Here is a 27,490-nt window from a genome sequence, read left to right on the forward strand (position 1 = left end):
CAGGTCAGTAAAGAAGTGAGACAAGACTGTATAAGGTAAAGGTAAAGTTCCCCTGCACATGCATGCTAGTCGTTTCCGACTCTAGGGAGCGATGCTCATCTCCGTTTCAAAGCCGAAGAGCCAGTGCTGTCCGAAGACGTCTCCTTGGTCATGTGGCTGGCATGACTAATTGCCAAAGGCGCACAGAATGCTGTTACCTTCCCACCAAAGGTGGTCCCTATTTTTCTACTTGCATTTTTTACATGCTTTCGAACTGCTAGGTTGCCAGAAGCTGGAACAAGTAACGGGAGTTCAACCCGTTACACAGCACTAGGGATTCGAACCGCTGAACTGCCGACTTTCTGATCAACAAGCTCAGTGTCTTAGCCACTGAGCCACAGTGTCCCTAATTACAAGACTATATACTTACTTCTTATTTATTTATCTTGTATGCTGAATGAATATTGAAGAAGTGTAGTTTGGAAGACAAATAACATAGTTTTAAATTGGTGGAAGAAACATCAATAAGCTTCCTTAGGCTATTTATTGATAGTACATTAATCACATGGGAGAAAGAAAGAATTTTTAGAACAAATAACAAAAGGTTTTCAATTTCTGATTTTATCTTAGCAATAATTTGGATAAAAACATAACTGCCAAAGTCAAGAGCTCTAGTTGTTTTTCATCATTAGATGCTCCTTCATGTTCAAATCAGGTCTCAGAATGATGATGTAACATTTGGGGACAAAGATGCAGCCCATTAAGCCCAGGCTGGAAGTCAAGATGGAGAAGATCTGCACAGCCACCATGTATTTCCCTTTGGTGCTCAGGTAGGTGGGGACAAAGGAGACCCAAACACTGCAGAAAACCAGCATGCTGAAGGTGATCAGCTTGGCTTCGTTGAAAGATCCTGGCAACCTCCGGGCCAGGAAAGCCACCAAGAAGCAGATGGCAGACAGAAAGCCCATGTATCCAAGGGCACTGTAAAACATTGTAACTGAACCTTCATTGCATTGCAGTAGGATCTGTCCTTTTTGGGAATAGAAGTCAGAATCTGGGAATGGGGGAAAGATTCCCAGCCATATGAAACAGATGCCCACCTGAACACCAGAGCAGGAGAAGATGATGAAATTGGCCAGAGATTTCCCCAGCCATTTCCTCATCCTGCTGCCTGGCTTTGTGGCCAGAAATGCCACCACCACCATGATAGTCTTGGCCAGCAAGGATGACACGGCAACTGAGAAAACAACACTGAAGGCAGTTTGTCGAAGAAGGCAGGTCGCTTTCTTGGGTTGACCAATGAAGAGAAGGGAAGTCAAGAAAGAAAGCAAGAGAAAGATCAGCAGAATGTAGGTGAGATCCCGGTTGTTGGCTTTGACTATGGGAGTTTCTCGATATTTAATAAAAATTCCTAGAACTGAGGCAGTGATTAGAGACAAAAGAAGGGCAGAGATAGCCAGAACAAGACCTAAGTTTTCTCTGTAGGACAAAAATGTCATAACTTTGGGAACACACAGATCTCGTTTGTTGTTGGAATGGTGGTCATCTGGACACTTTTCACAATGGGCTACATCTGGAAAACACAAAATACTGTTTTTTAACAAGTGATTGAGTGACATTCAGCACATCATTCTATGCCGCCCAACTCCCAAGAGTCCCTTGGGAGTTGGGCGGCATAGAAATGCGACAAAATAAATAAATAAAATAAATAAATCATAGCCAACTTTTCAGATATAGGATGTACACATTTATTGTTATATGATTTGTTTATTATGCAATTATATTTATAGACCACCTGTAAAACATTTTGCAGCAGTTTCGCCTTAAATTATGACTTGGGAGTGAATTTTCTATATTTTTCTTTTTGAAAACTCTTCTCATTTTTGCATTAGGATTATTCCTTTGATGTCTTGCATCCATTTTATCATACAAATGTTTATTTTTTCCATCTCCATGTTATATTTCAAAAACAATTTATATATGGGTCTAAATCATAAATCTTGTTTTGTATGAGTATTTCAAATGCTGTCATCATTCTCAAGGTCTCTCAATCTTTTTCAAGATGGTTTGTTATTGTTTCAGCAGTTTGTGAAAAAAATCCACCACCGTGAATTCTATCTTCACTGAAGTGATTTTAGTCTGCTTCCTGAGTCTGGATGTAGCATATCGGCATATGACATCAAATCTTGGTAATACCAGAACAGTGGTAGCACAGTGATTAGAATACAGTATTGCAGGCTAACTCTGCCCAGAGCCTGGAATTCAATCCTGATCAGCTCAAGGTTGACTCAGCCTTCCTTCCTTTTGAGGTTGGCAAAATGTGGACTCACTTTGTTGGGGACAATATGCTGACTCTGTAAATAGCTTAGAGGATGATATAAAGCACCCTCTAAGTCTAAGTGCAATTGCTATTGCTAATATATTGTCCTTAAAATATATGGTGCTCCTTCTTTGTTCTTGAACTACCAACCTTCCTGCACAGAGATGGTTCCTTCCATGCATGGAGAACAGTCATAACAGCAAAGTGGTTCTCCCTCCCTCAAGAGCTTGGTATATCCTGGGAGGCAACTTTCAGTACACCTAGAAAAGGGGGCCTTCTAAACAGAAAGAAAGTCAGAGAAACATAGGAATGAGGGGGTTACTTCTAAAAATGGAACTGAGTGCCAAAGTGGGTTCAGGAATTCAAAAAGATACTTTCAAGATCTTTTTCCAAATATAATGAAAATAATTTTCTCTTAGTGAAAAGTCTTCACTAGCTGTTTCATTTCAGCAGGCTATGATCCCAGAGTCCCCTTAATGTTCAGAAAAGGCTGTTGATTCTCCAGTCCAGGCATCATTATCCTTCTGGGATTTTTCTGCATTTGGACTTCAGATCCCATCAGATTCAGCCAACTGGTCAATGACACAAAACTGTGGAAAGTGTAGTCCAAAGCATGGAAACCAAAGGGTTGCTCGCTCTCATCTTAGCAATTGCTAGAACACAATCTATCACAACATGTCCTCTGCCTTCTTACAATATGCATTTGTTAGATCTCAATTTCCTATCAACTCAGTCTCAAAGCAGACTCTAGTTGTGAACAAACATTGGATAAGATTCAATAGAAGAGAATCTCTGTAATGCAGGATTGAACTGTAAACTCCTTGATGCTCTCTCAGTTTGGTTGTCTGCTTGCATTCATTTGACTAGATAACATTATCAGTGCTATCATCAAGCACATCAGGCATTGATGATGTTACTTAGTTCGGTAAGCAACCAATGAAATACCTGCAAACAACAACCAAGCTCAGAGAACACCAAAGATTCCACTAACTAAGTGCCTCCAACCCCAGAACAATGCTGGTATTCCCACCATAAGCAATAGATCTTTTGAGAGGTCCAGGAGAAATAGTAGTGTCTCCTTCAACTGCCTTTTTACCAGTGCAGGTCCTCCATTATAGTGAAAAGGCTGAAAAACCATAAAATCACATGGATATATAGGAATAGATAAATAATAAAACCCAAAAAGAGGCAGATTTGGTTACCTAGTTAAAAGACGTTGGCCATATGATGGCACTCTCATGGACAGAGACCTTGATATCTGAAGAGACTTCTTCTTTTCCAATATTCCCAATTACCACCCCAGCAGCAGATTTGTTGGGAAATACTGCCCAGTCCATGATATCAAAGTCAGCAGTAGGAATTCCATTCTCATCCAAATAAACATCATTTACAGAAAAATTGTAAATCTGGAAGTTTCTTAGAAAAGGATGGAGCTGAAAAGATATGGAGAATCGCACTTGCAATGTATACGTTCCCATTTCAACCCTAAATCAAAACAGGGATACTTTACCCCGGTGTTTCTGTCTGCAAATGTGGTAGGAAGATTATTTTTTCTCTCTCTAATTCCCTCTCTCCCTCTCTTTCTTTCCCACTCCCACTGTCTCTCTCTCTCACACCCACATACACATACACACAAACCTTCTTCAGTTTAATATTTTTCGCCTGCTTTATGAAATTGGTAATCTCAGATTCCAAACATATTATGACTCCGGCAATCTCACCATATTCCTATGGTAGTTTTCCCACTAATTGTATTGGTATTACAAAAAGGAGTGTCCCAATTTTGCTTGACTAGAACATTAACTCCATCTTGGCTTTGAGTCATCAACAAAAGGCTGGTCCTAAATTTTCAGTCTCCTTTGGCCAATGTCCTAAGGCACCCCTGCTGCTTCCCCTTTGTTGCAAGGTTCTTGCCTGCCTACCTGTGTCCAAGTCACCTGCTGGAAGGAAACATGCACTAATCTAGGTAGTGTGAGAAAAAAGTGAGAAAAGGAGATATATGCAATGCCTGTTAAAAAAAAAGAAAGGATGGGGTTTCCATCACACTCTTTGGAAGAGAAAATATCACAAAATGAAACAGTGAGGTTTAGAAAAGCCACTAGAAATGAGAGCTAGTTATACAACCAGATGTGACATCATGATGCAACCTGACTTTTCCCCCACAACGTTGTGAATGGAAGTTTTTTTTCCCCTTATTAGCTGATATGTATCACAGTTGGAAAATTGCACAGCCAGAGAAATCACTTCTGTTCTGATGTCCTGGAAACACGGAAGAACAATGGAGGCATTTGGAAGTGAATAAAATGGTCAATAGAAAAAACACATTTCTTACCAATGTATTATTATACGCTCTTTCTAAGCTCTACAAGTTTTATTCTTCTATAGTAGCTTTATGGAACCAACAGTTGGTGTTGGAATGTGAAAGGATTGGGAGAAATGATTGGGTTCGAAACAGGGGTGTTATTCAGCAGGTTCTGTAGAACCGGTAGCAGAAATTTTGAGTAGTTCGGAGAACCGGCAAATACCACCTCTGGCTGGTCTCAGAGTGGGGTGGGAATGGGGATTTTGCAGTATCCTTCCCCTGCCACCCCCACCAAGCCATGCCCACCAAGCCACGCCCACACAACCGGTAGTAAAAAAAATCACTGGTTCCAAATACTAAGATTTAATTTTCAAAGGAGAGGAAAAGAATATTGGGAGATGGCAAACACAGAAGAGAAAATTGCCAGGCTATAACAAGGAAGTTGTAGTGTGCTCTCTGTAGCTTCAACCTGAAGATGGTAAGAGGAAGAAAGATTTGACTCCTCTTTTCATGGCAGGACAGGAATTCAGAACTACATGAGGCCAATGTTAGATCTTCAAGAGAACATGATGGTTTTGGTGGCATCCTACTGTTTACTGCTGCCCTGTAGACAGCAAGTCCATCATGACTTCGGATGTCATCCTTGCATTGAAAAAGTTCTCATAGATGCTGTATCCCAGGGTGATGTTTGGTAAAAGCTTTGGATTCTGGTTGACCTCATGAATGGCAAAGAAGAAGGGCAGGACGTGCCAGAAGCTCATACTCTTTATACTGCAAAATAAGAGAGTGCAGTTGGTTTTCATCCTCAATTCATAAAATGACATCATATTACCTGAAGCTGTTCCTTTATGACATTTAGCAATCAGTTGGATCACTGTCTTATGAGGCTAGCCTGGAAATTTAACAATCTAAAAATCTGAAATTAGTTATAGAATGCATCTCTAATATAGCTCTAATTGTGTTGCCCAAGATGATTTTTGATAACAGCTTGGGATTCTGATTGACCTCATGAAGGGAAAAGAGGAGGGAATCAGACCAAAAGTTCACTTCCTGCATTATAATGCAGGAAATATTCTCAGAAATTCCTTCTTCAATTAAACAAAGTCAGATGATTGTATGAGTCAATTACGGGACCTTGCCAGGTGATTGGGTGTTGCTCTTAGAAGGATAGTCCTATTGACTACAGAGGACTTTCTTTCCAATGCTTTTCTTTGGGCTCAAAATCATCCCAACTGGAAATTCTAGATAGTTTTAATCATAGACTGCTAATATCACAGGTGTCAATATTAAAAGTTAAAACATATAAAATTTTAGCATTCATATCAGCTAACCATCCCCATTAAAAGAAACACAGTGGAAAGGATAAAATTAATCACTAGCGTTGAGGACACATCAGGAATTACCTTACAAATCTGTGGTTTGGAGGCTTAAAGAAGGTGTATGGTTGAAATACAGCGCTAGATGTAGATATGAGTCCACTAATCAGGAAATCTCCTGTCTTGTAGTAATGAAATTTATGTTTGTCATCTTTCTGCACATTTAATGGACATTTGGTCATCAGCGTCCCACATGGAAAATGGGACACCAAGAGAAGCAGCAGCAGCAGCATTTCAAATATCACAATGAAGATCTTCTGTAGTTCTCTGAGACAAGACACCACTGTCTTTAGTTTCAGGGAAATCTTTAGGGGAAGCACAGCTCTCTTGCCAAAGGACACAGATACACTGACTTGATCAAGCAAGATAAAATTTAATCTGCCACATTAAAAGGACAGCATTAAAATTCAGACCTGTACAGTGTGCCTACAGGAGTCTCACCATGTGTTCTTTGTAATCCTTGAGGTCCTTGTGGACCAGATCTTCAGATTTTTATAAGAATTACAAAATACTTGTGAAATCTGTTGATGGGGGTTACTAAATATCTGTACCTCTGTTTCAAAATAACCGTGGGTGAGAGAAGTCCCCTAGGCTATAGTGGAAGATGAAGTAATCATTGTGATTTTGATAATTATACAGGGATTTTGGAATCACAGTTGATTCTCTGTATGACTTCATTCACAAGTGTACCTGAGGGGAAAAAACTTTGCATGAGTTATGGACCTAGTTAGAATTTAATCATCAAAATAACAACTGCAAACTTTTTATTCCCATTATTACTTTGGAGGAAGCAGAATATTATGGTCCTGTTATATTTGGGTTTCATGTTGAGTCCTAGCACAGAGAAAACACTGATTGTGCTTGTGAATTAACTCTGGTGGACCCTGAATTAGGTGGGGTATTCATCCTGCCTCTGCTGGGTCTCTCATCAGCTTTCAGTATTTGAAATACAATATATATGTAGTCCTCGGCTTACAACAACTCATTTAGTGACCATTCAAAGTTACAGCATCATTGAAAAGCATGACTTACAAAAAGTCATTTAATGAACATTAAAAGTTACAGCGTCATTGAAAAACATGACTTACAACAGTTGCATCTTCCCCATGGGCACATGATCAAAATTTGGATGCTTGGCAAGTGGTTCATATTTATGACGGTCGCAGTCTCCCAGAATCACGTGATCCACTTTTGCAACCTTCTGACAAGCAAAGTCAATGAGGAAATCTGATTCAATTAACAACCAAGTTTCTTTTTTTTTTAATAGTTTTTATTAATAATAAAAAGAAAAAACAAAACCAACATAAATACATTGAAACAACATACAAAACGAACACACATCAATTCAGTCCAATGACTGACTCTTAGAAGATATTACAACGGTGGGTTATTTTTCATATTTCTATTTGTATCAATATCTACAGTCACCTATTTACTTAGTTATATATGTACATATATAGTTGACTCCTTATTTGCTTCTATACATTTCTATTGAATAGTCGAAAATCATCTTTATATTCCTATTTTTGCCTCCAACCAGCTGTACCATCTTTGCCATACTAAATAGTAATCAGTATCATCTTTCTCTTGTATTTCTTTTGTGAGCTTATCCAATTCTGCACATTCTGAAATTTTAGCTATTATTTTGTCTTCTGTGGGTAACTGTTCAGATTTCCAATGTTGGGCAAAGAGTATACGTGCTGCTGTGAGGATATGGATGATCAGATATTTTATTTCTTTGGTATATTGTGCTGTGATTATTCCCAATAAAATGGTTTCCGGCCTCATTTCCAGTTTTTGTTTCGTGATTTCTTCAATCATTGTTTTAATTTGTTGCCAGTATTGTTTTGCCCTTCGGCATAGCCACCAGAGATGATAACATGTCCCTTTCTGTGATTTACATTTCCAGCACATCGGAGATGTATTTGGGAACATCGTGGCTAGGCGCGCCGGTGGGAGATGCCATTGGTAGAACATTTTGTAAAGGTTTTCCTTGTAGGGTATAGACAATGTCATCTTGTAATTTATCTTCCACAGATTCTCCCACTTATCCAATTCAATAGTATATCCTATATTTTTGGCCCATATTATCATATTCTCTTTGAGAACCTCCTCTTCTAATTTGTATTTTAATAGGTACTTATAAATTTTGGTAATCATTTTCTCATCTGTACTTTGTAATATTTTATCCAATTCATTTGGTTCATTTTGGAATCCGAATTGTGCCCGATCAGTTTTATATCTTGATTCTATTTGCATGTATGGCCACCAATCAATGTCAAAAAAGTTTCTAATTTAACTTAATTCACTTAACAATTCTGACAAGAAAGGTCATAAAATGGGGCAAAATTCGTTTAACAATCAGCAACAGAAATTTTAGGCTCCATTGTGGTCGTAAGTTGAGGACTCTAAGCCAATTGAGAGGGTTTGGAATGAATTTTCCCCTCCCCCAAAAATTATCAGGTTCCTCTACTCAGTCAACTCTCTTGTGATTTGCAAATATAGAGCACTAGGGAAAGTCTTTGCCACATTTCTCCCTGTGTGAAGTCCCATATAACTCACTCAAGAATTTGAGGACTATGTTGCTTCTCGTATTCTAAACTTTGTAATTAAATTACAAAGTTACTATGGCAACTGTGATATCTTTGGGAAGGAAGTTTTGAAAGTATGCCTTCATAAATTGAGTAGATTTTTAGCAGGCCAATTTTTTTTATTTTATTTTTTTGTATTGATATGAAAGAGTATCACACTTTTCTGATGGAAATGAGCTAGTCTCCTTTCTTTCCTAATGCAAAAGGCAATTCTTCCAAGTGTTCAGCTTAATTCAAAACAACATGTGCTTAAATTAATTGTCCACATGTAAAGCATTCCTGGCCTGCTCTTGAGTTGCCATAGGCAGGAGCGGGGGGGGAACTGATGGAGCAACCAGAAGCACATTCCACGCATACCTTCTCAAGGCACAGCCTAGGTTACCAAGAGTCAGCTGGAGAGGCATGTTCTCTACAGCCCGTGAAATTGCTCCGTTGGAGAATGTGATTTATGACACACCCTGGGAGGAGGGAGAAAACAGGGTCATAGTTGGGACGTAAATTACGTGAGGCAGAACTGACTCCATTTGGATATGTGCCGATATGTTGCTCCTAATTAACAACTGGAACTTGGCTCAAGGCTCATGAATTAATTAGGGCACCCGTTGGAACCTCGACATTAGTGCCTTCATATCAGCACTCAGTATTTTCACATTAACAATCAGGAGAGTCTAGATCACAGGTGTCAAACTCAATCGCATCACAGGCCATATTATGATGTATCACGTTTTTTGCTTTGGCAGAGCCTGGATGGGTATGGCCTACACATGATGTCTCCAGCCAATGGGGCACCAGTTTGACAGGCCTGGCTCTAAATCAGAGGTGTCAAACTCGTGTCGCCACAGCATCTTCAAGTGATGTATTGCGACTTTTTCCCCCTTCGCTAAACCAGGCATGGGCATGGCCAGCGGGTGACACATCCGGCCTGCATGCTATGAGTTTGACACCCCTGCTCTAGACACCTGAAGAAAAGAGCAGAAGGGAATGAAAAAATAATATCCCCATGAACAAATAACTAAATAAGTAAATCAGAGGTGATAATTGTCCAACTATAGAAGCTTAACAATATGAAATGAAATATGACAAAACAACTCACAAGGAACTATCATCATCAATCAATCAGAATAGAGCTAGAAGGGACACTCGAGGTCTTCTAGACCAGCCCCCTGCTCAAGCAGGAGACCCTATACCATTTCAGACAGGTGGCTGTCCAGTCTCTTCTTAAAGACCTCCAGTGATGAAACACCCACAACTTCAGAAGGCAACTTCTGTTCCACTGGTTAATTGTTCTCAATGTTAGAAAGTTTCTCCTTAATACTAGTTTGCTTCTCTCCTTGATTACTTTCCATCCATGGTTTATTATCTTGTCTTCTGGTGCTTTGGAAAATAAGTTGACCGCCTCGTCTTTGTGGCAGTTCCTCAAGTACTTGAATACTGCTATCATGTCACCCCTAGTCCTCCTTTTCTATACACCAGCGATACCCAATTCCTGCAATCGTTCTTCATATGTTTTGGTCTCCAGCCCCTTAATCATCTTAATTGCTCTTCTTTGCACTTTTTCCAAAGTCTCAGCATCTTTTTTTATAATGTGGTGACCAAAACTGGATGCAGTATTTGTGATCTTGGAAAGTTTTTATACAGCGGTACTAATACTTCACGTGATTTTGATTCTATTACTCTGTTTATGCAACCAAGGTTTATATTAGCTTATTTGGCTGCTGACACACACAACTGGCTCATATTTAAATGATTGTCCATGAGGACTCCTAGGTCTATCTCAAAGTTACTGATTTTGAGCCAGGTACAAGTCTCTACTTGTAACTTTGGTTTTTCTTGCCTAATTGTACAACTTTGCTTTTCTCCGCATTAAATTTTATTTTGTTGGATAGGACCCATTGTTCAAGTCTGTCATAATCCTTTTGGATCCTGAACTTGTCTTCCGGGCGGTTGGCTATTCCTGCCAGCTTTCTGTCATCTGCAAATTTGATCAGTTCTCCTTCTATTCCCTCATTTAAATATTTTATGAAAAACTTGAAGACTACGGGACTTAAGATGAAAACTTGTGGTACGCCACTGCTTACTTCCCTCCATGTAGATGTACTACTATTACTACTCGCTGAGTATGGTTTGTCAGCCAATCTGTTGGTTATGCTGTCTATCCCATATTTTTCCAGCTTATCAAGAAGTAGATTGTGGTCTACTTTGTCAAATGCCTTATTGAAATCTAGGTATATTATGTCCACAGCATTTCACTTGTCTGCTAATTTAGTCACTGTCAAAGAAGGAAATATGAGGGGTTTGGCATGATCTGTTTTTAACTGGCTCCTACTTATAACTTTATTTGTTTCTAGATGTTCACAGATCTATTTTTTGATGATCTTTTTCAGGAACTTCTCAGGTATTATATCAGACTGATTGGTCTGTAGTTTTCTGCGTCTGGTTTTTTTCATCATTTTTCATCATTTTTTTCATCATGATTGGCAAGAGATTTGTATCTCATCTAAAAATTATATTAAGAAAAACTCCCTGATAAAACTTCTCTAAATTGGTTTCAGAAACTTGTTTCTGATTTTATTTGCCTGGCATTTTTGTTATTCTGCTGCTGTGAGCCAACCTTTGTAGTGAGTAAAAGGAGAAAAAGCAATTCAGTTTTGATTTTTGAAGGTCAGTTGTGTTGTCATGAGAGCTGATGAACTGACCTGATTGCTGATTTTGGAGATAGCAGTCCCACTGGGCCAGCTAGTATGTAGGTGTCAGCAACTGGAAACCTGAGGGAGATCATATACTCATTCTCCTGTTAAGAACCAGAATTCTGAGGGAGTGTGACGACCAGCTTCCCCACCCCCCTTCCAAGAAAGTATGAACTCTTGAGAACTTGGTATTTCAAAAGGAGTCTTTTATTGAAAGGGATGAAAGCAAGTCAAAACTCAAAGCAGGCTCTGGGGTCCCTCAGGGTGTGCAGTTCAGGATAAAGGAAATTAGGAACCCCCTCTCCACTTTCCGATGTGGATTGTGACCAATCCACTAGTATGAATACGAATTGCACCAGCCTCTCTGAGAAACAGATATTAAGAGCTTCTCCGGGTCATCTTGCAATCCACTCGTTCCCCCTCCACCACCTTCCCTTTCCTGTCCTAAGGTGTGAGAATATTCCAGGCATTCCTGGCGCCAGGCAACGGTTATAAATCAGGGTAAAGTTCATACAAAGAGGACCAGGCAGGAAATAGGATACTTAGGACACATAGGAAAAGAACTAAACGTGACAACTCCAAACCCCCCCCCTTCTTCCATGAAGAATGGCAGATACACAGATCTGCCAGGGAGATTCCTATCCCCACTCTGTTTGTCTAGCTTAACTTTTCAAGAGAATAGGGGGAAGAGGAGAGAAATATGTGCATATTGACAGAGTGAATGGACTGGCTGAAGGGAAAGTGGAAAGAAAAGTTAAATATGCAAAGCAGATATCAGTTCCTGATTGGATAAAGAGAAAACAAAAATAATTGTTAAGATCATGGCTTTAAACAGAGTGATTCCAGATCAGAAAAGAAATGAGACAAGACTGTATACTCCATGTTTATTCAACTTGTATGCTGAATGAATATTGAAGAAGTATAGTTTAGAAGACAAATAACATAGTTTTAAATTGGTGGAAGAAACATCAATAACCTTCCTTAGGCTATTTATTGATAGTAACATTAATCACATGGGAGAAAGAAAGAATTTTTAGAACAAATAATAAAAGGTTTTCAATTTCTTATTTTATCTTAGCAATAATTTGGATAAAAACGTAACTGCCAAAATCAAGAGCTCTAGTTGTTTTTCATCATTAGATGCTCCTTCATGTTCAAATCAGGTCTCAGAATGATGATGTAACATTTGGGGACAAAGATGCAGCCCAGTAAGCCCAGGCTGGAAGTCAAGATGGAGAAGATCTGCACAGCCACCATGTATTTCCCTTTGGTGCTCAGGTAGGTGGGGACAAAGGAGACCCAAACACTGCAGAAAACCAACATGCTGAAGGTGATCAGCTTGGCTTCGTTGAAAGAGCCTGGCAACTTCCGGGACAGGAAAGCCACCAAGAAGCAGATGGCAGACAAAAAGCCCATATAGCCAAGGGCACTGTAAAACATTGTAACTGAACCTTCATTGCATTGCAGAAGGATCTGTCCTTTTTGGGAATAGAAGTCAGAATCTGGGAATGGGGGAAAAATTCCCAGCCATATGAAACAGATGCCCACCTGAACACCAGAGCAGGAGAAGATGATGAAATTGGCCAGAGATTTCCCCAGCCATTTCCTCATCCTGCTGCCTGGCTTTGTGGCCAGAAATGCCACCACCACCATGATAGTCTTGGCCAGCAAGGATGACACAGCAACTGAGAAAACAACACTGAAGGCAGTTTGTCGAAGAAGGCAGGTCGCTTTCTTGGGTTGACCAATGAAGAGAAGGGAAGTCAAGAAGGAAAGCAGGAGAAAGATCAGCAGAATGTAGGTGAGATCCCGGTTGTTGGCTTTGACTATGGGAGTTTCTCGATATTTAATAAAAATTCCTAGAACTGAGGCAGTGATTAGAGACAAAAGAAGGGCAGAGATAGCCAGAACAAGACCTAAGTTTTCTCTGTAGGACAAAAATGTCATAACTTTGGGAACACACAGATCTCGTTTGTTGTTGGAATGGTGGTCATCTGGACACTTTTCACAATGGGCTACATCTGGAAAACACAAAATACTGTTTTTTAACAAGTGATTGAGTGACATTCAGCACATCATTCTATGCCGCCCAACTCCCAAGAGTCCCTTGGGAGTTGGGCGGCATAGAAATGCGACAAAATAAATAAATAAAATAAATAAATCATAGCCAACTTTTCAGATATAGGATGTACACATTTATTGTTATATGATTTGTTTATTATGCAATTATATTTATAGACCACCTGTAAAACATTTTGCAGCAGTTTCGCCTTAAATTATGACTTGGGAGTGAATTTTCTATATTTTTCTTTTTGAAAACTCTTCTCATTTTTGCATTAGGATTATTCCTTTGATGTCTTGCATCCATTTTATCATACAAATGTTTATTTTTTCCATCTCCATGTTATATTTCAAAAACAATTTATATATGGGTCTAAATCATAAATCTTGTTTTGTATGAGTATTTCAAATGCTGTCATCATTCTCAAGGTCTCTCAATCTTTTTCAAGATGGTTTGTTATTGTTTCAGCAGTTTGTGAAAAAAATCCACCTCTGTGAATTCTACCTTCACTGAAGTGATTTTAGTCTGCTTCCTGAGTATGGATGTACCATATCAGCATATGCCATCAAATCTTGGTAATACCAGAACGGTGGTAGCACAGTGATTAGAATACAATATTGCAGGCTAACTCTGCCCAGAGCCTGGAATTCAATCCTGATCAGCTCAAGGTTGACTCAGCCTTCCTTCCTTTTGAGGTTGGCAAAATGTGGACTCACTTTGTTGGGGACAATACGCTGACTCTGTAAGTAGCTTAGAGGATGATATAAAGCACCCTCTAAGTCTAAGTGCAATTGCTATTTCTAATACATTGTCCTTAAAATATATGGTGCTCCTTCTTTGTTCTTGAACTACCGACCTTCCTGCACAGAGATGGTTCCTTCCATGCATGGAGAACAGTCATAACAGCAAAGTGGTTCTCCCTCCCTCAAGAGCTTGGTATATCCTGGGAGGCAACTTTCAGTACACCTAGAAAAGGGGGCCTTCTAAACAGAAAGAAAGTCAGAGAAACACAGGAATGAGGGGGTTACTTCTAAAAATGGAACTGAGTGCCAAAGTGGGTTCAGGAATTCAAAAAGATACTTTCAAGATCTTTTTCCAAATATAATGAAAATAATTTTCTCTTAGTGAAAAGTCTTCACTAGCTATTTCATTTCACCAGGCTATGATCCCAGAGTCCCCTTAATGTTCAGAAAAGGCTGTTGATTCTCCAGTCCAGGCATCATTATCCTTCTGGGATTTTTCTGCATTTGGACTTCAGATCCCATCAGATTCAGCCAACTGGTCAATGACACAAAACTGTGGAAAGTGTAGTCCAAAGCATGGAAACCACAAGGTTGCTCGCTCTTATTTTAACAACTGCTAGAACACAATCTATTACAACAATATGCATTTGTTAGATCTCAATTTCCTATCAACTCAGTCTCAAAGCAGACTCTAGTTGTGAACAAACATTGGATAAGATTCAATAGAAGAGAATCTCTGTAACACAGGATTGAACTGTAAACTCCTTGATGCTCTCTCAGTTTGGTTGTCTGCTTGCATTCATTTGACTAGATAACATTATCAGTGCTATCATCAAGCACATCAGGCATCGATGATGTTACTTAGTTCGGTAAGCAACCAATGAAATACCTGCAAACAACAACCAAGCTCAGAGAACACCAAAGATTCCACTAACTAAGTGCCTCCAACCCTAGAAAAATGCTGGTATTCCCCCCATAAGCAATAGATCTTTTGAGAGATCCAGGAGAAATAGTAGTGTCTCCTTCAACTGCCTTTTTAGCAGTGTAGGTCCTCCATTATAGTGAAAAGGCTGAAAAACCATAAAATCACATGGATATACAGTATAGGAATAGATAAATAATAAAACCCAAAAAGAGGCAGATTTGGTTACCTGGTTAAAAGACGTTGGCCATATGATGGCACTCTCATGGACAGAGACCTTGATATCTGAAGAGACTTCTTCTTTTCCAATATTCCCAATTACCACCCCAGCAGCAGATTTGTTGGGAAATACTGCCCAGTCCATGATATCAAAGTCAGCAGTAGGAATTCCATTCTCATCCAAATAAACATCATTTACAGAAAAATTGTAAATCTGGAAGTTTCTTAGAAAAGGATGGAGCTGAAAAGATATGGAGAATCACACTTGCAATGTATATGTTCCCATTTCAACCCTAAATCAAAACAGGGATACTTTACCCCGGTGTTTCTGTCTGCAAATGTGGTAGGAAGATTATTTTCTCTCTCTCTAATTCCCTCTCTCTCTCTCTCTTTCTTTCCCACTCCCACTGTCTCTCTCTCTCACACACACACACAGAGACATACACATACACATACACACAAACCTTTTTCAGTTTAATATTTTTGGCCTGCTTTATGAAATTGGTAATCTCAGATTCCAAACATTATGACTCCGGCAATCTCACCATATTCCTATGGTAGTTTTCCCACTAATTGTATTGGTATTACAAAAAGGAGTGTCCCAATTTTGCTTGACTAGAACATTAACTCCATCTTGGCTTTGAGTCATCAACAAAAGGCTGGTCCTAAATTTTCAGTCTCCTTTGGCCAATGTCCTAAGGCACCCCTGCTGCTTCCCCTTTGTTGCAAGGTTCTTGCCTGCCTCCCTGTGTCCAAGTCACCTGCTGGAAGGAAACATGCACTAATCTAGGTAGTGTGAGAAAAAAGTGAGAAAAGGAGATATATGCAATGCCTGTTAAAAAAAAGAAAGGATGGGGTTTCCATCACACTCTTTGGAAGAGAAAATATCACAAAATGAAACAGTGAGGTTTAGAAAAGCCACTAGAAATGAGAGCTAGTTATACAACCAGATGTGACATCATGATGCAACCTGACTTTCCCTCCACAACGTTGTGAATGGAAGTGTTTTTTCCCCTTATTAGCTGATATGTATCACAGTTGGAAAATTGCACAGCCAGAGAAATCACTTCTGTTCTGATGTCCTGGAAACATGGAAGAACAATGGAGGCATTTGGAAGTGAATAAAATGGTCAATAGAAACAACACATTCCTTACCAATGTATTATTATACGCTCTTTCTAAGCTCTACAAGTTTTATTCTTCTATAGTAGCTTTATGGAACCAACAGTTGGTGGTGGAATGTGAAAGGATTGGGAGAAATGATTGGGTTTGAAACAGGGGTGCTGTTCAGCAGGTTCTGACATGTTCTGAAGAACCGGTAGCAGAAATTTTGAGTAGTTCGGAGAACCAGCAAATGCCACCTCTGGCTGGTCTCAGAGTGGGGTGGGAATGGGAATTTTGCAGTTTCCTTCCCCTGCCACGCCCACCAAGCCATGCCCACCAAACCACACCCACACACCGGTAGTAAAAAAAAATTGAATTCCATCAATGGTTCCAAATACTAAGATTTAATTTTCAAAGGAGAGGAAAAGAATCTTGGGAGATGGCAAACACAGAAGAGAAAATTGCCAGGCAATAACAAGGAAGCTGTAGTGTGCTTTCTGTAGCTTCAACCTGAAGATGCTAAGAGGAAGAAAGATTTGACTCCTCTTTGCATGGCAGGACAGCAATTCAGAACTACATGAGGCCAATTTAGATCTTTAAGAGAAGATGATGGTTTTGGTGGCATCCTACTGTTTATTTATTCAGCAATTGTGGAAAGAACCTTCCAGTTTTTTCCGACATCATTGCCTATGCTCAGAAGCATCTCTTGTTTAGTCTGGAAGATTTACCAACACAATCTCTCTCTCTCTCTCTCTCTCTCTCTCTCTCTCTCTCTCTCTCTCTCTCTCTCTCTCTCTCTCTCTCTCTCTCTCTCTCTCTCTCTCTCTCTCCCTCCCTCCCTCCCTCCCTCCCTCCCTCTCTCTCTCTCCAAACCTCCTCATCTGCTCAGAAGAAATATTAGAAACTGGCAGTTTTTGTTGGGATCTGCCCCCTCCCCCCATCCATCTCTGATTATCTTTAACATAACATTTAAGAAATGAAAGGGAACCATCAGCAGAATTGTGAAAAACCATTACATGACACGGCTGTACCATCTGGTTATCCCAAATATGCATCTTCCTCTTACTCCTTTCGGAGGAAAAAGCAGCACTGAGGGCCCAGGCCACAACCTGGATTGCTGTGGAAATACTGGAGCCATCCTCAGACAGGATTCTTTCAACCAGATCCTGGGGTGGGATTTCCCAGGTCTCTTTCTCCAGGCATCTCTTCCAAACTTTCTTAGACAACAAGGGGATTGAATAGGAACACTGAAATGCTGCCTCCCCAAACTTCCGTGCAGCAGAGTAATGTGAATTAAAATCATAATATTGTGTCCTTTTCTTTGATTGAATTGAGAAGGATACTATAAGATGGTTATGCTGGAGATTAACAAACTGGTAAAATAATCTCACATTGATATCAGACAAAGCTGTAGCAATCCATACTTTTTCCTTAAACAGGATTTGATTCTTTTCAATGTGTTGTATTAGCACTGCTACTATTAATGTGGTCTGAGAATCCAACTGACAAACAATACTTTTCACTCTACTGTCACTAAAATACTGAAAAAATTGCTTATCCCTCCCTATTCTAAGAACCACGGGTAAGTTTTCTGAGAAGGCAACACAGACGCCTTTCTTTAGGGCTTCTGGCACAAAGGTTCTTCTGAACTTTTCTCCAGTTTCATTGTCCGGAGCAGCGAGGCCAATCCACGTCCATCGGAAATGCAGGAGCAGTTGGACAATTGCCAAGTGAGGAGGTTCTTGCTTTGGATTCACCCGGTAGAAAAAAGGAAAATGGTGTTTCTGTTCTGGAATGTGGCTGATGACCCCGTAGTTGATCTAAGATGTAAGAGAAAAAATATGGTCAATTGTTTTGCTTTTCAGGACAAAAATAAGTCCTTACCTCCAAGGGCTTTTTTTTTTCTGATGCTAACCCTATACTCACACATCAAGTGGTCAAATATATTCACCAAGTTATACTCAGTGGCTAAGACACTGAGCTTGTCGATCGAAAGGTCGACAATTCAGTGGTTCGAATCCCTAGTGCTGTGGAATGGAGTGAGCTCCCATTACTTGTCCCAGCTTCTGCAAACAAATCAATTTGGAAAGCACGTAAAAAATACAAGTAGAAAAATAGGGACCACCTTTGGTGGGAAGGTAACAAACATTTGAATGCCTGAGGAAAATATAATATTTCAGGAGTCTTTAAAGCTCTGTCATCTGACACATTTTATTTATCATCTGACCCCTTTTGGACTATCAGTAGACTTTATAAAATTAAATTAGCTTCAGTATTCATTCATACTTGTGGAATTTTGTAGGTGCCTAACATAGCTGAAATGTAATTAAAGAGTTCTGAATCAGTCTCTTCAAACACAGCCAAAAGATTGTTTTGTCTTCCGCAACTGTAGTTTGGGACATTCTCCTTCCCTGTAGACAGCAAGTCCATCATGACTTCGGATGTCATCCTTGCATTGAAAAAGTTCTCATAGATGCTGTATCCCAGGGTGATGTTTGGTAACAGCTTTGGATTCTGGTTGACCTCATGAATGGCAAAGAAGAAGGGCAGGACATGCCAGAAGCTCATACTCTTTGTACTGCAAAATAAGAGAGTGCAGTTGGTTTTCATCCTCAGTTCATAAAATGACATCATATTACCTGAAGCTGTTCCTTTATGACATTTAGCAATCAGTTGGATCGCTGTCTTATGAGGCTAGCCTGGAAATTTAACAATCTAAAAATCTGAAATTAGTTATAGAATGTATCCCTAATATATCTCTAATTGTGTTGCCCAGGATGATGTTTGATAACAGTTTTGGATTCTGATTGATGTCATGAAGGGAAAAGCAGGAGGGAATCAGACCAAAAGCTCAATTCCTAGTTTTAATCATAGACTGCTAATATCACAGGTGTCAATATTAAAAGTTAAAACATAAAATTTTAACATTCATATCAGCTAACCATCCCCATTAAAAGAAACACAGTGGAAAGGATAAAATTAATCACTAGCGTTCAAGACACATCAGGAATTACCTTACAAATCTGTGGTTTGGAGGCTTAAAGAAGGTGTATGCTTGAAATATAGCGCTAGATGTAGATATGATTCCACTAATCAGGAAATCTCCTGTCTTGTAGTAATGAAATTTATGTTTGTCATCTTTCTGCACATTTAATGGACATTTGGTCATCAGCGTCCCACATGGAAAATGGGACACCAAGAGAAGCAGCAGCAGCAGCATTTCAAATATCACAATGAAGATCTTCTGTAGTTCTCTGAGACAAGACACCACTGTCTTTAGTTTCAGGGAAATCTTTAGGGGAAGCACAGTTCTCTTGCCAAAGGACACAGATACGGACTTCACCAAGCAAGATAAAATTTAATCTGCCACATTAAAAGGACAGCATTAAAATTCGGACCTGTACAGTGTGCCTACAGGAGTCTCACCGTGTGTTCTTTGTAATCCTTGAGGTCCTTGTGGACCAGATCTTCAGATTTTTATAAGAATTACAAAATACTTGTGAAATCTGTTGATGGGGGTTACTAAATATCTGTACCTCTGTTTCAAAATAACCGTGGGTGAGAGAAGTCCCCTAGGCTATAGTGGAAGATGAAGTAATCATTGTGATTTTGATAATTATACAGGGATTTGGGAATCACAGTTGATTCTCTGTATGACTTCATTCACAAGTGTACCTGAGGGGAAAAAACTTTGCATGAGTTATGGACCTACTTAGAATTTAATCATCAAAATAACAACTGCAAACTTTTTATTCCATTATTACTTTGGAGGAAGCAGAATATTATGGTCCTGTTATATTTGGGTTTCATCTTGAGTCATAGCACAGAGAAAACACTGATTGTGCTTGTAAATTAACTCTGGTGGACCCTGAATTAGGTGAGGTATTCATCCTGCCTCTGCTGGGTCTCTCATCAGCTTTCAATATTTGAAACACAATATATAGGTAGTCCTCGGCTTACAAAAAGTCATTTAGTGACCATTCAAAGTTACAGCATCGTTGAAAAGCATGACTTACAAAAAGTCATTTAATGAACATTAAAAGTTACAGCGTCATTGAAAAACATGACTTACAACCGTTGCATCTTCCCCATGGGCACATGATCAAAATCTGGATGCTTGGCAAGTGGTTCATATTTATGACGGTCGCAGTCTCCCAGAATCACGTGATCCTCTTTTGCAACCTTCTGACAAGCAAAGTCAATGAGGAAATCAGATTCACTTATCAACCAAGTTTCTATTTTAACAACAGCAGTGATTCACTTAACAATTCTGACAAGAAAGGTCATAAAATGGGGCAAAATTCAATTAACAGCAACAGAAATTTTAGGCTCCATTGTGGTTGTAAGTTGAGGACTCTAAGACAATTGAGAGGGTTTGGAATGAATTTTCCCCTCCCCAAAAAATTATCAGGTTCCTCTACTCAGTCAACTCTCTTGTGATTTGCAAATATAGAGCACTAGGGAAAGTCTTTGCCACATTTCTCCCTGTGTGAAGTCCCATATAACTCACTCAAGAAATTGAGGACTATGTTGCTTCTCGTATTCTAAACTTTGTAATTAAATTACAAAGTTACTATGGCAACTGTGATATCTTTGGGAAAGAAGTTTTGAAAGTATGCCTTCATAAATTGAGTAGATTTTTAGCAGGCCAATTTTTTTTATTTATTTTTTTGTATTGATATGAAAGAGTATCACACTTTCCTGATGGAAATGAGCTGGTCTCCTTTCTTTCCTAATGCAAAAGGCAATTCTTCCAAATGTTCAGCTTAATTCAAAACAACATGTCCTTGAATTAGTTGTCCACATGTAAAGCATTCCTGGCCTGCTCTTGAGTTGCCATAGGCAGGAGTGGGGGGGGGAACTGATGGAGCAACCAGAAGCACCTTCTCAAGGCCACAGCCTAGGTTACCAAGAGTCAGCTGGAGAGGCATGTTCTCTACGGCCCGCGAAAGTGCTCCGTTAGAGAATGTGATTTATGACACACCCTGGGAGAAGGGAGAAAACAGGGTCATAGTTGGGACGTAAATTACGTGAGGCAGAACTGACTCCATTTGGGTATGTGCCGATATGTTGCTCCTAATTAACAACTGGAACTTGGCTCAAGGCTCATGAATTAATTAGGGCACCCGTCGGAACCCCGACATTAGCGCCTTCATATCAGCACTCTGTATTTTCACATTAACAATCAGGAGAGTCTAGATCACAGGCGTCAAACTCAATCGCATCACAGGCCATATTATGATGTATCATGTTTTATGCCTATGAAGAGCCTGGATGGGTATGGCCTACACATGATGTCTCCAGCCAATGGGGCATCCGTTTTTTCAGGCCTGGCTCTAAATCAGAGGTGTCAAACTCGTGTCGCCACAGCATCTTCAAGTGACGTAATGTGACTTTTTTCCCCTTCACTAAACCAGACATGGGCATGGCCAGCGGGTGACACATCTGGCCTGCGTGCTATGAGTTTGACACCCCTGTTCTAGATCACCTGAAGAAAAGAGCAGAAGGGAAAGAAAAAATAATATTCCCATAAACAAATAACTAGTAAGTAAATCAAAGGTGATAATTGTCCAACTATAGAAGCTTAACAATATGAAATGAAATATGACAAAACAACTCACAAGGAACCCTCCTCATCAATCAATCAGAATAGAGCTGGAAGGGACACTCGAGGTCTTCTAGACCAGCCCCCTGCTCAAGCAGGAGACCCTATACCATTTCAGACAGGTGGCTGTCCAGTCTCTTCTTAAAGACCTCCAGTGATGAAACACCCACAACTTCTGAAGGCAAAGCTGTTCCACTAGTCCTCCTTTTCTATACACCAGCGATATCCAATTCCTGCAGTCGTTCTTCATATGTTTTTGTCTCCAGCCCCTTAATCATCTTAAGTGCTCTTCTTTGCACTTTTTCCAAAGTCTCAGCATCTTTTTTTATAATGTGGTGACCAAAACTGGATGCAGTATTTGTGATCTTGGAAAGTTTTTATACAGCGGTACTAATACTTCATGTGATTTTGATTCTATTCCTCTCTTTAGGCAACCAAGGTTTATATTAGCTTATTTGGCTGCTGACACACACAACTGGCTCATATTTAAATGATTGTCCATGAGGACTCCTAGGTCTATCTCAAAGTTACTGATTTTGAGCCAGGTACAAGTCTCTACTTGTAACTTTGATTTTTCTTGCCTAATTGTACAACCTTGCTTTTCTCCACATTAAATTTTATTTTGTTGGATAGGACCCATTGTTCAAGTCTGTCATAATCCTTTTGGATCCTGAACTTGTCTTCCGGGCGGTTGGCTATTCCTGCCAGCTTTCTGTCATCTGCAAATTTGATCAGTTCTCCTTCTATTCCCTCATTTAAATATTTTATGAAAAACTTGAAGACTACGGGACTTAAGATGAAAACTTGTGGTACGCCACTGCTTACTTCCCTCCATGTAGATGTACTACTATTACTACTCGCTGAGTATGGTTTGTCAGCCAATCTGTTGGTTATGCTGTCTATCCCATATTTTTCCAGCTTATCAAGAAGTAGATTGTGGTCTACTTTGTCAAATGCCTTTTTGAAATCTAGGTATATTATGTCCACAGCATTTCACTCGTCTGCTAATTTAGTCACTGTCAAAGAAGGAAATAAGAGGGTTTGGCATGATCTGTTTTTAACTGGCTCCTACTTATAACTTTATTTGTTTCTAGATGTTCACAGATCTATTTTTTGATGATCTTTTTCAGGAACTTCTCAGGTATTATATCAGACTGATTGGTCTGTAGTTTTCTGTGTCTGGTTTTTTTCATCATTTTTCATCATTTTTTTCATCATGATTGGCAAGAGATTTGTATCTCATCTAAAAATTATATTAAGAAAAACTCCCTGATAAAACTTCTCTAAATTGGTTTCAGAAACTTGTTTCTGATTTTATTTGCCTGGCATTTTTGTTATTCTGCTGCTGTGAGCCAACCTTTGAAGTGAGTAAAAGGAGAAAAAGCAATTCAGTTTTGATTTTTGAAGGTCAGTTGTGTTGTCATGAGAGCTGATGAACTGACCTGATTGCTGATTTTGGAGATAGCAGTCCCACTGGGCCAGCTAGTATGTAGGTGTCAGCAACTGGAAACCTGAGGGAGATCATATACTCATTCTCCTGTTAAGAACCAGAATTCTGAGGGAGTGTGAGGACCAGCTTCCCCACCCCCCTTCCAAGAAAGTATGAACTTTTGAGAACTTTGTATTTCAAAAGGAGTCTTTTATTGAAAGGGATGAAAGCAAGTCAAAACTCAAAGCAGGCTCTGGGGTCCCTCAGGGCATGCAGTTCAGGATAAAGGAAATTAGGAACCCCCTCCCCACCTTCCGATGTGGATTGTGACCAATCCGCCGGTATGAATATGAATTGCACCAGCGTCTCTGAGAAACAGATATTAAGAGCTTCTCTGGGTCATCATGCAATCAATTAGTCCCCCCCCCCACCTTCCCTTTCCTTTCCTGAAGTGAGAGAATATTCCAGGTATTCCTGGCGCCAGGCAATGGTTATAAATCAGGGTAAAGTTCATACAAAGAGGACCAGGCCGGAAATAGGATACTAAGGACACATAGGAAAAGAACTAAACGTGACAACTCCAACCCCCCCTCCCCTCTTCTTTCATGAAGAATGGCAGATACACAGATCTGCCAGGGAGATTCCTATCCCCACTCTGTTTGTTTAGCTTAATTTTTCAAGAGAATGGGGGCAAGAGGAGAGAAATATATGCATATTGGCAGAGTGAATGGACTGGCTGGAGGGAAAGTGGAAAGAAAAGTTAAATACGGAAAGCAGATATCAGTTCCTGATTGGATAAACAGAAAACAAAAATACTTGTGAAGATCATGGCTTTAAACAGAGTGATTCCAGATCAGAAAAGAAATGAGACAAGACTGTATACTCCATGTTTATTCAACTTGTATGCTGAATGAATATTGAAGAAGTATAGTTTAGAAGACAAATAACATAGTTTTAAATTGGTGGAAGAAACATCAATAAGCTTCCTTAGGCTATTTATTGATAGTAACATTAATCAAATGGGAGAAAGAAAGAATTTTTAGAACAAATAATAAAAGGTTTTCAATTTCTTATTTTATCTTAGCAATAATTTGGATAAAAACATAACTGCCAAAATCAAGAGCTCTAGTTGTTTTTCATCATTAGATGCTCCTTCATGTTCAAATCAGGTCTCAGAATGATGATGTAACATTTGGGGACAAAGATGCAGCCCAGTAAGCCCAGGCTGGAAGTCAAGATGGAGAAGATCTGCACAGCCACCATATATTTCCCTTTAGTGCTCAAGTAGGTGGGGACAAAGGAGACCCAAACACTGCAGAAAACCAACATGCTGAAGGTGATCAGCTTGGCTTCGTTGAAAGAGCCTGGCAACTTCCGGGCCAGGAAAGCCACCAAGAAGCAGATGGCAGACAGAAAGCCCATATAGCCAAGGGCACTGTAAAACATTGTAACTGAACCTTCATTGCATTGCAGAAGGATCTGTCCTTTTTGGGAATAGAAGTAAGAATCTGGGAATGGGGGAAAGATTCCCAGCCATATGAAACAGATGCCCACCTGAACACCAGAGCAGGAGAAGATGATGAAATTGGCCAGAGATTTCCCCAGCCATTTCCTCATCCTGCTGCCTGGCTTTGTGGCCAGAAATGCCACCACCACCATGATAGTCTTGGCCAGCAAGGATGACACGGCAACTGAGAAAACAACACTGAAGGCAGTTTGTCGAAGAAGGCAGGTCGCTTTCTTGGGTTGACCAATGAAGAGAAGGGAAGTCAAGAAGGAAAGCAAGAGAAAGATCAGCAGAATGTAGGTTAGATCCCGGTTGTTGGCTTTGACTATGGGAGTTTCTCGATATTTAATAAAAATTCCTAGAACTGAGGCAGTGATTAGAGACAAAAAAAGGGCAGAGATAGCCAGAACAAGACCTAAGTTTTCTCTGTAGGACAGAAATGTCATAACTTTGGGAACACACAGATCTCGTTTGTTGTTGGAATGGTGGTCATCTGGACACTTTTCACAATGGGCTACATCTGGAAAACACAAAATACTGTTTTTTAACAAATGATTGAGTGACATTCAGCACATCATTTTATGCCGCCCAACTTCCAAGAGTCCCTTGGGAGTTGGGCGGCATAGAAATGCAACAAAATAAATAAATAAAATAAATAAATCATAGCCAACTTTTCAGATATAGGATGTACACATTTATTGTTATATGATTTGTTTATTATGCAATTATATTTATAGACCACCTGTAAAACATTTTGCAGCAGTTTCCATTTAAATTATAACTTGGCGGTGAATTTTCTATATTTTTCTTTTTGAAAACTCTTCTCATTTTTGCATTATGATTATTTCTTTGATGTCTTGCATCCATTTTATCTTTCAAATGTTTATTTTTTCCATCTCCATGTCATATTTCAAAAACAATTTATAAATGGGTCTAAATCATAAATCTTGTTTTGTATGAGTATTTCAAATGCTGTCATCATTCTCAAGGTCTCTCAATCTTTTTCAAGATGGTTTGTTATTGTTTCAGCAGTTTGTGAAAAAAATCCACCTCTGTGAATTCTACCTTCACTGAAGTGATTTTAGTCTGCTTCCTGAGTATGGATGTAGCATATCAGCATATGCCATCAAATCTTGGTAATACCAGAACGGTGGTAGCACAGTGATTAGAATACAATATTGCAGGCTAACTCTGCCCAGAGCCTGGAGTTCAATCCTGATCAGCTCAAGGTTGACTCAGCCTTCCTTCCTTTTGAGGTTGGCAAAATGTGGACTCACTTTGTTGGGGACAATACGCTGACTCTGTAAATAGCTTAGAGGATGATATAAAGCACCGTCTAAGTGCAATTGCTATTTCTAATACATTGTCCTTAAAATATATGGTGCTCCTTCTTTGTTCTTGAACTACCGACCTTCCTGCACAGAGATGGTTCCTTCCATGCATGGAGAACAGTCATAACAGCAAAGTGGTTCTCCCTCCCTCAAGAGCTTGGTATATCCTGGGAGGCAACTTTCAGTACACCTAGAAAAGGGGGCCTTCTAAACAGAAAGAAAGTCAGAGAAACACAGGAATGAGGGGGTTACTTCTAAAAATGGAACTGAGTGCCAAAGTGGGTTCAGGAATTCAAAAAGATACTTTCAAGATCTTTTTCCAAATATAATGAAAATAATTTTCTCTTAGTGAAAAGTCTTCACTAGCTATTTCATTTCAGCAGGCTATGATCCCAGAGTCCCCTTAATGTTCAGAAAAGGCTGTTGATTCTCCAGTCCAGGCATCATTATCCTTCTGGGATTTTTCTGCATTTGGACTTCAGATCCCATCAGATTCAGCCAACTGGTCAATGACACAAAACTGTGGAAAGTGTAGTCCAAAGCATGGAAACCACAAGGTTGCTCGCTCTTATTTTAACAACTGCTAGAACACAATCTATTACAACAATATGCATTTGTTAGATCTCAATTTCCTATCAACTCAGTCTCAAAGCAGACTCTAGTTGTGAACAAACATTGGATAAGATTCAATAGAAGAGAATCTCTGTAACGCAGGATTGAACTGTAAACTCCTTGATGCTATCTCAGTTTGGTTGTCTGCTTGCATTCATTTGACTAGATAACATTATCAGTGCTATCATCAAGCACATCAGGCATCGATGATGTTACTTAGTTCGGTAAGCAACCAATGAAATACCTGCAAACAACAACCAAGCTCAGAGAACACCAAAGATTCCACTAACTAAGTGCCTCCAACCCTAGAAAAATGCTGGTATTCCCCCCATAAGCAATAGATCTTTTGAGAGGTCCAGGAGAAATAGTAGTGTCTCCTTCAACTGCCTTTTTACCAGTGCAGGTCCTCCATTATAGTGAAAAGGCTGAAAAACCATAAAATCACATGGATATACAGTATAGGAATAGATAAATAATAAAATCCAAAAAGAGGCAGATTTGGTTACCTGGTTAAAAGACGTTGGCCATATGATGGCGCTCTCATGGACAGAGACCTTGATATCTGAAGAGACTTCTTCTTTTCCAATATTCCCAATTACCACCCCAGCAGCAGATTTGTTGGGAAATACTGCCCAGTCCATGATATCAAAGTCGGCAGTAGGAATTCCATTGTCATCCGAATAAGCATCATTTACAGAAAA

At 39.6% G+C, this 27,490-nt stretch overlaps 3 protein-coding genes across 3 annotated transcripts; all 3 read right to left on the bottom strand.

Moving 5' to 3' along the window:
- Positions 1-586: 586 nt before the first annotated feature.
- LOC148115647 (vomeronasal type-2 receptor 26-like) lies at positions 587-2,535 on the bottom strand. Its single transcript, XM_087885099.1, has 2 exons — positions 2,450-2,535; positions 587-1,552 (listed from the first exon to the last, which is right to left on the bottom strand). Exons 1-2 carry the CDS (start codon positions 2,475-2,477, stop codon positions 651-653), a joined length of 930 nt encoding a protein of 309 aa, XP_087741225.1. The 5' UTR covers positions 2,478-2,535; the 3' UTR covers positions 587-650.
- Positions 2,536-12,374: 9,839 nt separating this feature from the next.
- Positions 12,375-18,873, bottom strand: LOC132712320 (vomeronasal type-2 receptor 26-like). Its single transcript, XM_087885204.1, has 6 exons — positions 18,592-18,873; positions 17,916-18,125; positions 17,337-17,522; positions 15,212-15,442; positions 14,174-14,300; positions 12,375-13,276 (listed from the first exon to the last, which is right to left on the bottom strand). Exons 1-6 carry the CDS (start codon positions 18,871-18,873, stop codon positions 12,375-12,377), a joined length of 1,938 nt encoding a protein of 645 aa, XP_087741330.1.
- Positions 18,874-24,215: 5,342 nt separating this feature from the next.
- Positions 24,216-26,419, bottom strand: LOC148115648 (vomeronasal type-2 receptor 26-like). The gene is made up of 2 exons (XM_087885100.1): positions 26,258-26,419; positions 24,216-25,366 (listed from the first exon to the last, which is right to left on the bottom strand). Exons 1-2 carry the CDS (start codon positions 26,283-26,285, stop codon positions 24,465-24,467), a joined length of 930 nt encoding a protein of 309 aa, XP_087741226.1. The 5' UTR covers positions 26,286-26,419; the 3' UTR covers positions 24,216-24,464.
- Positions 26,420-27,490: the final 1,071 nt, after the last annotated feature.

This window comes from Pantherophis guttatus, chromosome 2 (assembly GCF_059756535.1).
Source record: "Pantherophis guttatus breed Tessera chromosome 2, ASM5975653v1, whole genome shotgun sequence".
Taxonomy (NCBI): Eukaryota; Metazoa; Chordata; class Lepidosauria; order Squamata; family Colubridae; genus Pantherophis; species Pantherophis guttatus.